At 42.3% G+C, this 16,415-nt stretch overlaps 1 protein-coding gene and 1 pseudogene across 2 annotated transcripts in view; both read right to left on the reverse strand.

The window, feature by feature from the left end:
* Nucleotides 1-16,415, reverse strand: part of MPP7 (MAGUK p55 scaffold protein 7) — a 222,594-nt gene that overhangs the window by 58,532 nt on the left and 147,647 nt on the right. For both annotated transcript variants that reach the window (XM_031444561.2, XM_064479543.1), the window contains 5 exons: nt 10,113-10,194; nt 9,214-9,299; nt 5,986-6,060; nt 5,580-5,776; nt 5,042-5,106 (listed from right to left, as the gene is read on the reverse strand). In XM_031444561.2, the coding sequence (XP_031300421.1) occupies nt 5,042-5,106; nt 5,580-5,776; nt 5,986-6,060; nt 9,214-9,299; nt 10,113-10,194 (505 nt within the window). The remainder of the gene's footprint in view (nt 1-5,041; nt 5,107-5,579; nt 5,777-5,985; nt 6,061-9,213; nt 9,300-10,112; nt 10,195-16,415) is intronic.
* Nucleotides 13,581-14,365, reverse strand: LOC105101456 (protein yippee-like 2; annotated as a pseudogene).

Consider the following 16,415-nt stretch of genomic DNA (forward strand, 5'->3'; position numbering starts at 1 on the left):
GATGAGCTCGGCACAGCAGGGCAGGAGGACCCGTCCCATGTTGCTGAAAGTCACCCTGATGGGACACGTCTGAGGCTCCTGGCAAGTGGAGAAACTGTGTCTACACTGGTGTGATCTCCTCAGGGGCAAAGTCAGATCCCCACTCGAGAAAGAGTTTTCTTAGCCCCCTTCACCCCCACTGACATCTCCCCCAAAAGACAGCAATGATCCATGACCACAGACCAGACCCCTAACGGCGAATCAACACTTTCTCACTTGCATGGCACTGGGTCCCCAGGGCGACAGGCAAAAGATGGTGTGGCTGAGAATCTCTCATGTGGAAAAGCTAAAAGCACACACCTTGATCGTGTTATCTCGTGAGGAGAACACAGTTGACTGGGATCAAAAATAAGCAACCATAGTAAGAAAAGCCTCCACCTCAACCAGCTCCTGATGTGAGTCATCAGATGTGCAGTTTACAACCTAATTGATCTACCCCTCTTTCTACACCAACTCCGACCTTCGGCATCTCCCAAAGAGCACCAGTAAGTATGAGGAGGAAAAACACTGACGGTATTTTAAAAACCCTGTATGTTTCTGTTACACACCATCCTGCCAATGTTAAGAAAATACCCGACAAGGTTTTAAATAGACAAAATTAATTTAAGAACATAAGCAATCAATTCATTAATTTCTGAATTAAATTTATGTGAACACAGTAGATAAACATTATTTAAGATGCCAGGAGGAAAGGCTTTCTCAACTTGGAAAGTAGAATTCCAGTCACCTGCAGAGTAACTATATATATTATTCTCAAATATCTGGCCTTCCAGAATATTGGTACCATGTAGAACGAATCCGCCCCTTTCCTCAAGGTTTAAATTCTGTTGTTGGTGGACTGTGAACTTGAATCCACAAAATACTTGCCTTTGAATGAACTTGGTGACACCCTGTTTGAATGGATACCCCCTGGCTGCAGTTAAATATTTTCTTTTTTGTCCACATGATAACAATCAAAATTGGTTAAAAACAAATTCAAAAATATGCTGTGTCTTTACCTTCTAATCTTTAAAAGGTCAATAAATTATACATTATGGGTTTTTTTATTACTAGAATTCTGTAAGAGCTATTTTGTAAAAGAAAATATGTTCATTAATATTATTCAATCAGCAGTATTAGAAATGTTCAGGTATTTATACTTTGATAACTAAAAAAGGAAACTACGTACCATAAATAAACATCATAATTGAATATTCTGCTGTAAAATACACTACATGAATAAGAGCCTTTCATGAATACCACACAGACTCGATTTAAATATAAATTATACCCTACTGAAGTTAATGCTTATGCTATTAGGGAGCCAATTCCTAACTCATATATACTTACGTTTCAATAGAAAGGGAACAAACAATATTTCAAGTAATCAAAGAAATTCCTGTTTCTCTTTAAAGGTTAAGTGATATCAAATGGCTTCATGGACTGAACTATAAAAATAAGCTTCTGGCAGAAAAGCATAGAGCACTTTAAAGTATATCGATACCAGAATTGCAAGCTGCCAAGTGTCCGCCATGAACCTGCCCCTGCGGGCCACTTGAGGCCTAAGGTGCCCTCACTCATTCCCAGAACACACACCCTGTGTCTTCCTGGTAGCAACTGAAAAGTTGGTCATATCTAAGAAACCCTATGAGACTTCCAGGTCTGCTCTTCTGTCTGTACCACTAGCATTAATCCATCACGTGAGAACCTATCATGAGATGAAGGAGGGAGGGAAGACAAAATTCTACTACAGATTTCTCTGTTGAATAAGCTATTCTTCCAAAGAATAGGAGGAAGAGGAACAGGATGAGGAGAAGATGAGTTGCTGGTTAAGCTTCCAAGACTTAGGAGCGTTTTAGTTCTAAGAGTTCACGGTTTAGTTCTTAGGAATATGTAAGAGGCAGATTGTTTTGTCTGAGGAGCCTGTTCTCTGGATGTATTCAACGTGCCCCGACTCTGAAGGAAAGGGGAACACCAAGCATCAGGGATGAGTACCAGCCACACTCAAAGAGTTCCGCGGAAGGACGCTAGTGGTGAAGCCTGAAGAAGTCGGCATTCTCGTGGCTTCTGATTTTATTCACCATGGAGCCAGGACCCAGAGTTCTCGCACAAGCATAAAGGCAAAGTAAAGAGTTGGGATTCTTCAATCCTTTTTCTTTTTTTTTAAATTTTGGTGGCGGGAGGGGGCTAATTAGGTAGGTTGGCTGGTTGGCTGGTTTGTTTGTTTGTTTAAATGGAGGGACTGGGGGTTGAACCCAGGACCCCATGCATGCTAAGCACACGCTCTACCACTGAGCTATCCCCTCCTCCCTCACTGAGCCGTACCCTTCCCGCCAGTGCTTTCTGACTTCTAACGTTGACACTGATTGAACCCCTATTGTGCCAGAGCTGTCTCCCCTGAACTCCTCCTCTGTGCAGACTTCGGTTATGATGATACACTGTGAATCAAACAGAGTGAAATCCCGGCAATGCAAAGCTGTCCAAGGCAACCACCTAATCGGACACGCGGCGGCGCCGCTTTAAAGTCATCATTCTAAACTCCGTGCTTAACCAGTATCTCCCCAGGTTTTAAGTGCGCCTGCAAAACTTAACTGCAGGAAGCTTTTACCAACATTGAGTATTTTTCATAAATTGATAAACACCAACGTGACAGAATTATTCTTCTTTTGGAAATTTTATATTAAATCAGAAACTTTTCTTAAAACCTATTCTATAAAGTATTCAATGTAACTAAATAGGTTAATAGATTCTAAAATCTACATAAGAGATTTTATTTAATAAAATAAAATAAAAAAATAAAAGATTTTATATCAACTTTCTGCTTTTCTTCATAGTATTATTGAGCAAATGGCATGATAACACAAATGTCCTATCCAAAAATCTAAGTACCAAAGGTTGAAGTCCAGGAAGTATTGAGTCAGACGGCCTTTACAAGATTTAGTTACATAAAAAATCACTTTCAAATACACAGGTTACAAAACAAAGTGCTTTTAAATGCTTTTAAAAACGTTCAGAACCAGGGTGATGATTTCTGCAATAACTTGTGAGTTCAGGGGTTTACGAGACAACACTCAGAGAAATTTCAAATGGAATTTCAATTCTCTGAGAATGAAGGCACTGGCTTCCTATTTAGTTTTCACAGAAATATACTATTTGAACAAGGCTGTCTTTACTATACACTCGTGATTTAATTTGGATACTAGTGACCAGATTTATTTTTATTTAAAAATAAAGAACCTCAACACATGAGAACAAATAATGCGTCTCTCAGTGAATCAAAATCTAGGTTAAAAGAAAAGGGAGAGAGTGAAAGGAGGATCAGTAAACATCTCTAAATGATATTCAAGAGACAGAAGAAGTAAATAAATAAATAAATAAATAAATAAATAAATAAATAAATAAATAAATAAATAAATAAATAAATAAATAAAACATCCAGAGAAGCACATTTCATAAAGACAAATCCTGGAATAAATATTTCTAAGGTTCAGTTACTGAAGTATTAAAATATAAAAGAAAGTATGTAAAGTAAAAGACAAAAGGCCTTCATTACAATTAATGCTTCTACACACACACACACACACACACACACTCTCTCACACTGACACAAATTTATACTGAAACCAGTATTCGGGACAGCTATTAAAAACACAATCTCTCTACTTTATATAGTTCTTTACAAAACAAACAAACAAAACCACACATACATCTATCCAAAATTTTAAATCAATGAAAATTCATAATTATAAACAACAGTACATTTCCAAGTTGCCTAAGGCTCAAGCAAATCTGAGTATGGATTCAGATTCGAATAAAATCGCACCTACTTCATTTTCAAGTTACATTTTATCCCATGTGCACCAAATATATAAGAAATGTGCAGGCCCTAAATTTTAAAATTCCTCAAGGTGGAACTCAGGTAGATGCCTCAAAACTTTTGGCTGGATGAGTTGCCAGTGAAAATTCACCGCACTTAAACATAATCCAACAGTCTGTTCAACTGGAAGCTTTCTGATGTCACAAGACATGTGGCCTTCTGTGATAAGTGTTTTGTCCTTCTTCCCAGACTTAACAGAGCGAAGAACAAGCCGGTGTTTGCATCAGTGTTCCATGTGACGTATCGCCTTGAGTGTGGGATTTATACTCAACTGCAGTCTGGCTCCCTTATAACGTAATTCCTGGGCTATATTCACTTCTACAAAGTCACAGAAATAACAGGAGATGTGAAAAATGCAATGATACTAAAAACAGATGTTGGCGTAAAACTCCAGGACCATTTATTTGCTCATTTCACCTTTGAATGCACAATTTCCATGCTGAAAAGAAAGGGCTTTAAAAAAAAAAAAAAAAAACTCTTAAAATACCTAGAACCGTGAACCAGAGAAGATGAAGTAGGAATTTTATGGGATGGGGACTTGAAAGTAGTGGGAGGTGAGAAGTAAAGAGAAGCTGAGAGGAGGGTCGGCTGAAGGAAAAACCGCACCATCTTCCCCATTAATCCTACATCCTCCTTCCTCTTATTTTTCTCTCAGTCTAGCCTGGTCATAACTCCCAACAGACAGGTGGATGGTCAAAGTTACTACAACACCTGGATAAGCAAGGAACAAAGCAGAACAAGAACAACTCTTTTTTTGGCACAAATACTTTTGTGCCCAAGAAAGTGACAGGTGTTTCCCCCTAATCTTTACCAAGAAATCTCTTACCCAAACGTCTTGGCTTTAGAGTTGCATTGTAGGTTATATTGTAAAATACCTAAATTCAGAAATCAAAGACAGTAGTAGCGATCGGGATTTCTTCTTTAAGAGTGAGGCCTGGGTATAGTATCAACAGCCCCAAACACACCTTTCTTCCAGAGGTACACGTGACATTCCCACCATAAATTTATTTGTTCGTTCTCATGAAGCGATGATCTAAAAGTCATCACAAGGTAATAGGACCTCTCGTACCACCCCAAACACCCGCTCTCGCAGGCAAAAATAAACAGCAAGATTTGGTCACCCTGCATTCTTATGAACAAACTCACATGATTTCCTGTTGGAAACGTTCAGGGGCTGGACTAACACTTCTGGCCGTCTTAGAGCCAATCTCCTGGGGAGAGAAGGGCAATATGCTATCAATTTCCAGTCCAGATCCACGGTGAATATCACACCAAAATATTACCAGTCTTAAGGAAAAAAAAAATGGAACTTTGGAAGAAAAAATGAACACAACGCCATCTACTCAAAGTAAGAAATAAATCCTCTACTTTCCAATTTTTATAAATCCTCCCCACTCTGAAATCACTCCTTTTTTTCCCATCCTTCGCATCAATAGAGTTTCAGATATTAACGTGCTATTTTCCATCTGCTTCATAACAAAAACCGACTATGACCTGGTACTGTCATATTATTTTTGGTCATTATTCATCCTTAGTTAGACAAAACAGAAATCCAAGCCTGAGGGATAAAGGATTCTTGGGCAAGGGTTTAGTGCTTGTTTTATCTCAGCTCCGCTGGAATGATATTTTGCAGAGAACAAAACGTCAGCAGAAGAAAGGCCATGATTCTGTGCCAGTCGCTCACCTTTCCTGGAAATGCTTCGAGGGAATCAAGCCTGCTCTGGGATTGGCATCCCCTTCACGCTTCGCTTGCCACCACGTTGCGTCATCTTGGCTCATAATCTGAAGAATATCTCCCTTTTTGAATGCAAGCCCGGCTTCCTTACATGGAATCGCTTTATCCTCGTTAGGGTCATAGTCAAAGAGGGCTTTGATAAACATCTGTAAGCCAGGTCCATCGAAGATGAATCAATACAAAGAAAAGAAATAAACAGATGTGAAATGGCCAACAGTCTCCTAACTCTGATTTAAGAACAAATTTTTAAGTTGAATATTCAAGTAAACTTGTTGTGACAAAGAGGATATGCATTAAATGGAAAAACATGAGTTCTCTCGGCGAAAAAAAAGGTTTTTAAGGAACGATGACCTACCTTGCCTTCCTTAGATGGTGTTTCCTCTTTGATGCTGGGTATAATCTTAAAGGTAATTGCTCCCTGAGACTGAGCCTGGTATCAGAGGGAAAAAAACCAGAAGAAAATTTCTAGAGCCAACGAGAAAGAAGGTAAAATAGGTCGAAAATGAAATGATTCTGAAAATTTTCAAGCTTGGGGTTTCTGCTCTTAGATAGACCAAACTGAGGAAACTATTTCTGTAGAAATTCCTGTAACGTGAGAAAGCGCTAAAGTTTGTCAAAAAAGTTGAAAAACATTAACCACTAAACCCGCTCTTACCTCCTGCGCACTTTAAAAATGCCGATGAACTTACTACCATCCCTGTTGAGTTTCTTCAAAATAGAAACACAGTATAAAATGGCAAGAACAGATCACGTGCAAGGTTCACACTGTTACGTTTAAGGATCAGCAACTATATGTTTTTAGGGACAAAACACCTGCAACTGTCAGTAACACGGTTATAAATATATGAGTCAATTAGCTGCAAGGCTCATCAGAAAAAATAACGAAGAACACTCATCTCTATTCTATTCCAGTTAGTGAGTAAAATGCCAAATGCAGTAGATTAACTATAAAATGAAAAGACTGTCTGTTCTAATTTAATTAAAACAAGCAAAGACACCCACAGTTCTCTGCTATCTCAGATTGAGTATTCTTCCTAGCAGGGACCTAGTGTAGAGCACAGGGAGCGACATTCAGTATTTTGTAATAACCTATTATGCAAAAGAATCTGGAAAAGAACCGATATATGTATGTATAACTGAATCGCTCTGCTGTACACCTGAAACTTAACAGGATATTGTAAATCAATTATACTTCTATTAAAAAAAAAGTTTAAGTAGTTGTTCCTTTAACACACTCTTACATAATTCTCTTTTTAGCATCTGTCATAATCCTATCTATATAATTATTTATACAATTATTTCTGAATGTCTGTTACCCCCCACTCCCCGAACTACATTGTGAGCTCCTTGAAAGCACTAAGTATCTGGTACATATGTAGGAGGAATGAGGGATGGAGAGGAAGAGAGGAAGATGGGGAGACAGGCGGGGAGACAGGGAGGGAGGGAGGGAAGGATGCAGGGAAGGAAGGAAAGGCTGGGAGAGTTGGGGGAGCTCTCCAAGGCTCACTAGCAGTGTGTGCTGTAAACGAGGACTCAGTTTGGCAAAAAAAAAAAAAAAAAAAAAAAAAAGGCCCTGGTTGGTACTGTTTTCCAATTTCCATGGTCTGAATACTTCCACCATAGCCAATTTCAATTCATCACCATGAAGTCACTAAAAACCAAGATGGGAAAAGTTGCATAGTATCAGTTCTTGCAGGCATCAGAAAGCAGGTCGAGTAGGGCACAGAGATGCCATAAAATGGGGGTTTTGAGGGGAGGGTATAGCTCAGTGGTAGAGCACATGCTTAGCATGCACGAGGTCCTGGGTTCACTCCCCAGTACCTCTATTAAAAGATAAATAAACCTAGTTACCTGCCCCCCCAAAAAACCAAAAAAATTTTTAAATAAATAAAATTTTAATGAGGGTTTCATGTTATAACTATCAGAATTTTATCAAGGAGTGATTTCAAAATATCACTGTTATTGCTTATCATAAAAGTAAGTCCCAAATCTTACCAAGAATTCCTATGATACTGAATTACCTATGTAGAAAGAAAGCAAAAATCTTTGTAATCCCTTCCCGTTCTTGTGTGTGTGTGTGTGTGTGTGTGTGTGCGCGCGTGCACGCTGCTATATGGAAAGCCCTGAGAACAGTATCATTAAGGACTCAAACAACGTAAGCAATTAGTAGGATTACTATTATTAAGTCATTTAGGTCTATCAGCCACTGTGAATGGCTTCAGTAATCTCTCATGGGTAGTTAACGATTATTCCATCAATGCAACTTTGATTTAGTTAAACTAAATTTAGATAAACTAATTTTTATAAATCAAGAGAGACTTGATTTAGATAAACTACACTTGATTTAAATAAACTAAATATCTCCAATATTTAAAAACATATCTTTCTTATTCACATGGCCCAATTATTTCCTTAGCGTTAATTTGCAACAGTTGAATTTCTTGATTAAGGGGATGCAGATTGAAAAACGGATAGTTTCAAACAGCCATCTCAAAAGGTCCTATTAGTTTATTCTACTAATGAAAGCACATAAATGTTATCTATTTCCTTATAATCTGGCTAACTCCAGGCACTACCAAACTTTTAAATGACCACCAATCCAATATTTTTCAGACACCATGTTTTCTTTTGTAATTGCCTGTGCATATGCTTTCCCAATTTTTCTGTAAATATTTTTTCTTAATAATTTTCCTCAATTCTCTATACATTAAATTATTAGCCTTCTATCATATAAATTACTTTGCCTACAATCTCATTTGTCTTTTAAATTTTATGTAAGCATCTTTTTCTGCAGAAAAAGTTTTCAATTCTAGTAGCTGGATCAGTTTTATCTTCCTATTTGAATTTCACACCAACATTTAAAAAAAAAATCTTTATTTTTATGATTTTTTAAAAACTCAGTTCAGGGGATTATTTTTGTGTGAGTTGTAAAATAAGGACTATTTCTTCTAACTAAATAATCAATTAATCCAACACCATTTGTGAAATGATCTCCTTGTTTCACATTTATTTAAAATGCCATCTTAATCATATACCGAATTTTTGTATATACTGGGGTCTGTTTTGAGATACCGCACTCTCTATAGGTTAGTAATATGTTTTCATAGGTAACAGGGACAGTCTCCTTTTATTTTATTGTTACAAATGGACTTGAGGATTAATCCTGTCAAGGTCTATAATAATTTCATTCCATTTTATATTTCATAAGACATTTAAATTAGTTTCACTATTTTATATACCCAGAGAGCATGGTCTCTAGAGATAAATGCATCACCAACAGCAGAGGAGATGCCAAGTGCCTTATTTGACATGAGCCCTGTCAAACTGCTTGCCTACGTTAGCTCATTTAATCCCCAAAACACTCCAGTGAGAGATGTACCACTTCTTACTCTCATTTTGTAAATGAAAACACAGCAGCAATAAAAAGATTAAGGTATTTTCCAAGGACCTACAGGGATTAATTAATGGAGCTGGAATCCAAACCCTGGACTCCTAAATCCAAACCCTGTGTTCATAATCTAGTCTGAAATACAGCGATTCAATTTCATTTTCACTGCCATTTTAAAATAAATTTTCAGCTTACCAAAATCTGAATGATTTCCTCAGGTTTTTTATCCTCAACGGGTATCCCATTCACTTCCCTAAGTTCATCGCCCACGTGAATAAGACCTGAGAAATAGCAGATTCGGAAAATGAGCCACGTTACCTACAAAAGAAACTGTGTTTGCAACTGTGTCTATGCTTGAGGCTCCGTCTGGCTCCCTTAGTGCATCTGAGGATGGAAAGGAGACCTTCCCGCTCCTCCGGTTTCAGACGCTGTGCCTCTGCAGGACCATGAATCAAAGACATCACAACGCTGGCCGTGGAACAGCAGCAGCCTTTCGGTCTTTGTCCAGAAATGCACATTACTTTCTTCTGATAAATACTTTTTTAAAAGGCTGCATGCTTTTACTCCTCAAATTAGGAACACTGAACCAAGTCTTAATGCGAACCTGGAAGCCCACGTAAGCAAAGACCATCAAGCAAAATGAGATCGTTTATTTAAACAGGTCCTCATCTTTTAACACAGAGAAAAATATACTTGTTTTGCTGTGTTATGTTAAAGGCCGTCATTGGGGGGAGGGTACAGCTCAAGTGGTAGAGCACGTGCTTTAGCACGCACAAGGTCCTGGGTTCAATCCCCAGTGCCTCCACTTAGAATAAATAAACCTAATTACCTTCCCCAACCCCATCAAAAATAATAATAACAATAATAAATAAAAATAAATAAAACGTTTTTAAAAGATAATTATCCTCTTATGTATTGGCAATAAATAAACCTAGTTACCTCCCCCTCACCAAAAAAATAATACAATAATAAATAGAAATAAACAAATAAAATATTATTTTGAAAGACCATCATCCTTTTATATATTGGCAACGTTCCACGTAACACACAACATGACTCATCTGTACCACTTAACTATTTATTTAAACTCTTACCACTTCTGTCTGCAGCTCCTCCTCTCATGATTCTGGCCACGACGATGGCCCCAGTCTGTTCATCTTTCTTAATGGTAGCTCCCTTTGAAGGAAAGAAAAAAAATAGTATTTGTGGGTAACTGTGTGTACTGGATACTAAGAAAGAGGGCAGAAATTAGGACAATCATCTGGAAAAAGTAAAAAGAGCTACAAAAAATGAAAGGAGGCAGAGACATCACAACCACGTGTTACTAGGCACATGATTTTTGACCTTATCTAAGGTTGTCAGCACAAGGCAAAGATTTCTCATACCTTTCATCTCTCAGATAATATGGAAAGTATACCAGTATCTTTTCTCCTGTCCATGGTAACACTGTGGATTTGAATACAGCTTCGTGTGACCCTTTGACAGCACTTCCTCATTTCATTTTATCTTTAAAATGCCCCAGGAAGGAGGCAGACTATCTAGAGAAGGTTAAGTGAATAGAAAGCAGATCATATAAACTAGAAAACCAAAGCCCAGATCACCTGACTTTAACTTCAGTGATCCTTCCCTTACATTATTGTAAAGGAACTCAGCAATGAAAAGAAAGTGGAGGAAAAAGGAAGACCTGCCACTCCAAGGGTCTGATGCACTAGGATTGCATTCAGTACAAATAGAACATGTTGGCATGAGATTAGCAAACAATTTCGAAAAGAATCCAGAAATTCTTCACTGATGGGTGCTCAGAAGCAAATTAAGTGAATGCCCTTTGTCAGAACATCAGGCACAAATGGTGACTTTGAACACCTTCTCATGACTTTCCTTCCAAGAAACTGGCAGTGGTTTAGAAAAGCCATTCCATGTTCCATCAGATGCTTAAAGAGACACAAATCAGCTGATAGCAGAATTCACCTCCAAGAAGGTGGTGGAATTTCTCTCATGTTTGTCAATAAACACATTTACAGCATTAAAATAGAGGTATGGAAACAAAATTAGGAATCCATTTGTAGTAAGTGTTTTATGTATGACATTTTGTTTTATACATGACAACTATCAGATACACACTAGTAACAGCCAAGAAAAAAAAGATAATTAAGTGGTAAGATGGTTTTGTGGCATTTTTCATCACCTACGCATGCTATTCAAGGCCAAAGACTTGAGTGAGTCCTTCTGCGTGGTCATAAACCTTAGACTCACCAGTTGCTGGTATTTTTCTGCCTTTAACCAAGTAACTTGTAGCCAAGATGACTGGAAATGTACCATTCGTAATACGACTGGTTAGTGTGATTAGATCAACTTTCGCTGTCTTTCACAGGGTGTCTCGAACTTTCACACCCAAGTATGCCTAATGGCAGGAGGGTCCAGTAATGTAATTGACAGTTACTTACCCCTACTTTATAGATAAGAAATTGAATCCCAAGTGTATTAACTTGTCTGAGATCAGACAACAAATGTGCAGTAAAGACTTGTCTAAAATGATCAGAATTGCTGTTTCTTTTGTTTTTTTTTTTAATTGACATCTTGGGCCTGGGAGCCAGAGGAACTGTTTCTCTGGGATCAGAAATGAAAGACTTCTTCTGAACCTCATTCTGTTTCTTAATAACGTGGGGAGAACAGCTTAATCTCCCAGGGCTACTAAAGCTCCAAAAGATGTGGGCAAGAAGACTTCGGGAACAAAATCAGATTTTTAAAGAATCCTTTCTGTCTAAAGAGGGAGGCTACTGCTAAACCTGGGGCACCCTGCTTGCAGGGCAGGACCACCCCCACCTCGGGGCCCTCCTTCGGTATTCAGCACAGAGACACAAAAAAGGGCATTTCCGCAAGAGACTCACTGCCTCTGGAAATGTGGTGCAACTCTGACAATGTCCTGGGTTGCTGCTTTAATCTTGGTAAGAATTTTACAGATTCTTGTCTCCGCGAACTCACGCCTTTGTGACTTTTCAGGTGAACTTTCCTTACGGGCTCAGCCTACTTGGGGAATGAAATGCTGAGAATTACCTAACATAACCTACACACATCTTAGCAATAATAATATTTTCGGCCTAAGTGATGAAATTAACTCAGTTCAATGGGTTTTCGGTCATGCAAGGCGTACTGGCTAAACTGCTGTAGAACAGACTTCACAGTGTTGATTAAATGTAACGAACTCCTGTCTCTGTCTCTGTCTCTGTCTCTGTCTCTCTCTCTCTCATGAGCCTTACAGGGATTTGTTCTCCACTTCCCTGATACAACTTTGGATTGGGAAGGTGGGGGTGGGCGGTAATACTGGATGCTTGACATCAAATCTAAGCCATCCTCATTGCTGGAACATACTGACAGACTTCTCCCCACACAAGAACAAGGAGGACGGGTAGGAGCATGAAGAATCTTCCAGCCAGGTTATCACTAAGCTCAAAGACTTGGGACTTTGCTTTCCACAATCCACCACGACAGAACTGGAGAAAAACACCCCCAAACTCTATGTACAAAGAATTGCTGATGTCAGTGAAGCCATTGCAAACCAAAGAAGAAAGATGCACCTAACTTGTAATGGTTCAAACCTAAACTATTCCCGGCAATGCCCTACCCAACCCCACTTCCTTGCCACAGTGCTCTTCTCTTATTAAGGTTCAGAAAAAAGGTCAGTCAGAATTGCTACCTGGTTCTACTTAGATTTTCTGTGGCCCAGTATCTGAGCCACTTCTGCAGGAGCTCCCAAGCGGCACCTCGCCCTGCTTTGTTCCCTGTTCTCCTCAGTTACTGATTTTACTTGGTTGCTGGTCAAAGTCTTTGGGATGTTTGGAACTTGTACCCATTGCAAATGGCAGTCCCCTCCCCTGTACAGCGGCTGAAGAGGCAAAAACTACCCAGAGGAGCAGTGAGGCATCAGGGTCCTCAGAACCACCTGGGCTTTTGCCGAGTCTCTCACTGCTGCCTGGACACTCCCCGGCTCGGCCCAGGAGAACCGGGCGCCTGCCCCACCAGCCGGAATGAGGGTTACTTCTTGTGCTCATTCGCTAACCTGCACATTTGGTGTCAGGAACAGAAGCTTCTGATCAGAGAGAATGCAGCCATGAATTGTTTTTTTTCTCTTTGTCCATTTAGACAAGCCGACTATTTCAAACCTGAGTTACCAGGTCTCCAGGAGCAGCACAATTTTGTTCCTACCTCTACCTTCCCATCCCCTCCCCACCCTGGGACCCTCGCGGTTCCCCTCGTCCTCACACCCCCGTGCTGTACCACTGTTCTCCTGACAAGAGGCCATAAGGCAGCTCTTCCTGGGCCTCGGGGCCCTTCTCGAAGTGGGCTGCCACCATGCGGACAGATACCTGTTCCTTTTGTTGTTTCGTTTTCAGCCAACATTCAAACAGAGAGAGAAGCCAAGATCAACTCACAAACAGATACAAAGCAAAGAGACAGAGAGCGATTTAGAGGCTGGTCACCAGATAGATGGCATCAGGGTGACAGAATGCCCCAGATGGCAAGAACCCTAAATGGATGGAACCAAGTGTTCAGTCGCTCTCTCACGCTTGGGTAGATTGTTCGGCTGGATGGCGTTCATGCGGACACTGCATTGGGGAGATGCTCTCTGATCAGTCCCAGCCATTGTCCTTGACCATGTGTGCTAGGTCAATGATGTATTTGCCTTCTTTATATTTCTGGCTGCTTTCAAAGGCATGTTCCTATTTCCAGCCCAGAGTGGTTTTGCAGTTTTCATAGTAGATGTCTGCGATGGCGTGCAGTCCTGTTAGCAACACATGCTCTTCCGCAGGCCCGCAGCCCACGTTAACTACTGAGTTCAAGAGGTATGCTCGTCCTTGACATCCTTGGAACGACTTGGAAGTGAGTTCATCATGATTGGCCAAGTGGGCTCTGCAGTGAATGCAGCTGTAGGTCCAATGGCATGAGGGCAGATATGCCTGGAAAGTCTTGGATCTTGTCCTCTTCACCCTTGGCATTGCTGAACGTGGGCTGAACTCCGGGGTGGCCCATGAGGCACTCCCACAGGATGGGTCGCACAGGAAACACTGGGAGACACAGGTAAAGGCCTTGGTTTGGTAAGGGGTGGGTGTACGGCAGGCTCTATACACTGGTGATGTCTTCAGAGGAAGGACCCTCAGGCAGAGGTCGAGGGCTGGTTCTCAGCAGCTCACTTGGTTTATAAGCTCTTGTAAGCTGAGAGTGAAGTCAGAGGTGGCAGTCTCCTGGACTGGGTCCAAAAGAACAGGTGGTTTCCCCCATCCGCCAACGTGGGAAAAGCCACGACTTGGGTAAAGACACACAGAGGAGGTCAGCAGCCAAGGAGGGTGAACTTGAAAGAGTGAAGCAGTGAAGCAGTGAGAGATCGGGGCTGCCCTTCAGGCCAGTTCCTGAGAGGTACTCGCTGGAGAGGCCCCTACATCCGTCGGGCAGGAGAGAACTCGCGCCTACCCCCTTGGCAAGGGCACTGGGGAGGCTCCGGGAAGCAGCCTGGCAGGAACTCAGCTGCGGTCACCTCAGCCCAGGGCCCGCCAAGCACTCCTGGGAGTTTCGAGAGCGCCCAGTCCCCAAAGGCGGGGGCACCAAGGGCGGCGCCCCCAGACCCAGTGTCTTCAGCGGAGACCCAGGGTCACCGGGGACCGAAAACGCCCGAAGCCCCCATCCTGGGCCCCACGGAGGCCGAGCTGCGGGAACTATGCTGAGGGAGAAGCAGCGACCGGGTCTCCAGGTCCCCCCTGCCGAACGGCGCGCCCCAGACTCGCCCAGCTCCTCGCGCAGGTCCCAGGCCCCCACCCGGGAACCCGTGCCGCCTCGGCTCCCCTCCCGGCTGCCCTCCCGTAGCGGCCGCTGCCAGGGCCCGGCAGCGTTTGTTAACAAACCGGTCACGCGGCCCCGGCGGCCCCCTCGGAGCCCCCCAGCCGGAGCCCCCCTCGGCCACGCAGGGCAGAGGGCGCCGCGGGCGCAGCAGGAGTGGGCGGGAGGGGCCGCAGGACCTGCACCCTGCCAGAATTGCTGTTCTTAACCTTAATTATCATTCAGCGCTGCCTACCCTAATATCCTTCTGTAACTTCTTATTCACAAGTGTATAAATGAATTACTTCTGCAGCAGCTTGTCTCCATGACGGAGATCATCAGTTCTTGCCCATCATCTTGCCACATCAGGTGGTGAAAATGGTTCTGAGGCATCTAAGTTGCCTCCTGTGCCCCTTAAACACCTGCTCTTGAGGGAGCAGCCACCACGTAAGAAATCATGAGTCTACTGCCATGCTGCGAGGAAGCCCAAGCCAGTCACGTGGAGACATGATTGTTAAAAGAGATGCCTGGCCAGCCCCTGACTTTCCAGCACCCGCAGCCCAGGCATCAGTCAGGGCAATGAGGAAACCCTCAGATGCCTCCTCTCAGCCACCGTCTGCCCACAAACGGGGGACTGAGGAAGAACCACCCACCCAACAGAGCCTGTCAACCTCCAAAACTGGGAGAGATCATAGTATATTATTGTTTTAGCCACAAAATTGGGGGGGGGGGTAACATAGAATTAGGTCATTGGAACAAATCTGGTGCCATTGTGGACTGTACTGTTTCTCAGGATGGAACCATCCAGTCTGCTGTGCTTCATGCTCGTCCCTTTGACTTAGTCTGTGATTCAACGAAGTTGACAAATGTTTACTGAGAATCTACTACATGCCAGGTTCTGTTCTAAGGGCTTGTAATAATAGCACTGGTGGGAAAAAAAACGCAAATATTTCTGTCTGCTCCTGGAGCTTACACTCCCACAGACAGACGATAAACAGAACATAAAACAATGAGCTCTATTATACAGGAAGTTAGAAGGTGCTAAATGCTATGGGGACTTGGAGGAGGCAGGGCAGGAAGAAAGATCAGGATGAGAGTCAGGGCAGGGAGAGGAGAGACAGTGTGTGAAGACACGTGTCAGTGAGAAGATGGCATCCGAGTAAAGGAAGGCTGGAAGGAGATGAAGGGGTGAGCCGAAGGGACAGGACAGAAGAAACAGCCAGTGCAAAGGTGCTGGGGTAGGGCCATGAACGGACCCATCAAGGAAGAACAAAGGAGCTGCTGTGTCTGGGGTCATGTAAACGAGGAGCAGCAGCAGGAGGTGAGGTCGGAAGGAACGGGGAGCCAGAGCTTTGTAGGTCACTGTGGGGTCTCTGGATTTCACTCTCAAAGAAACTGGGAGAACCTGAGCAGGGGGAGTGACCTAATCTAGAAGCACCCCTCCACCTGCTAACCAGAAAAGAGTGAAGGAACTCAGGGGCTGAAGCAAGGCAAGCAGCAGGAGGTTTTCCAGCAACCCACGGCAGGGACGATGGAGGCTTGGCTCTGACTGGCAGGAAGAGGACTGATGACAAGTGGTCCAAGGGTAG

Source organism: Camelus dromedarius, chromosome 26 (assembly GCF_036321535.1).
Source record: "Camelus dromedarius isolate mCamDro1 chromosome 26, mCamDro1.pat, whole genome shotgun sequence".
Taxonomy (NCBI): domain Eukaryota; kingdom Metazoa; phylum Chordata; class Mammalia; order Artiodactyla; family Camelidae; genus Camelus; species Camelus dromedarius.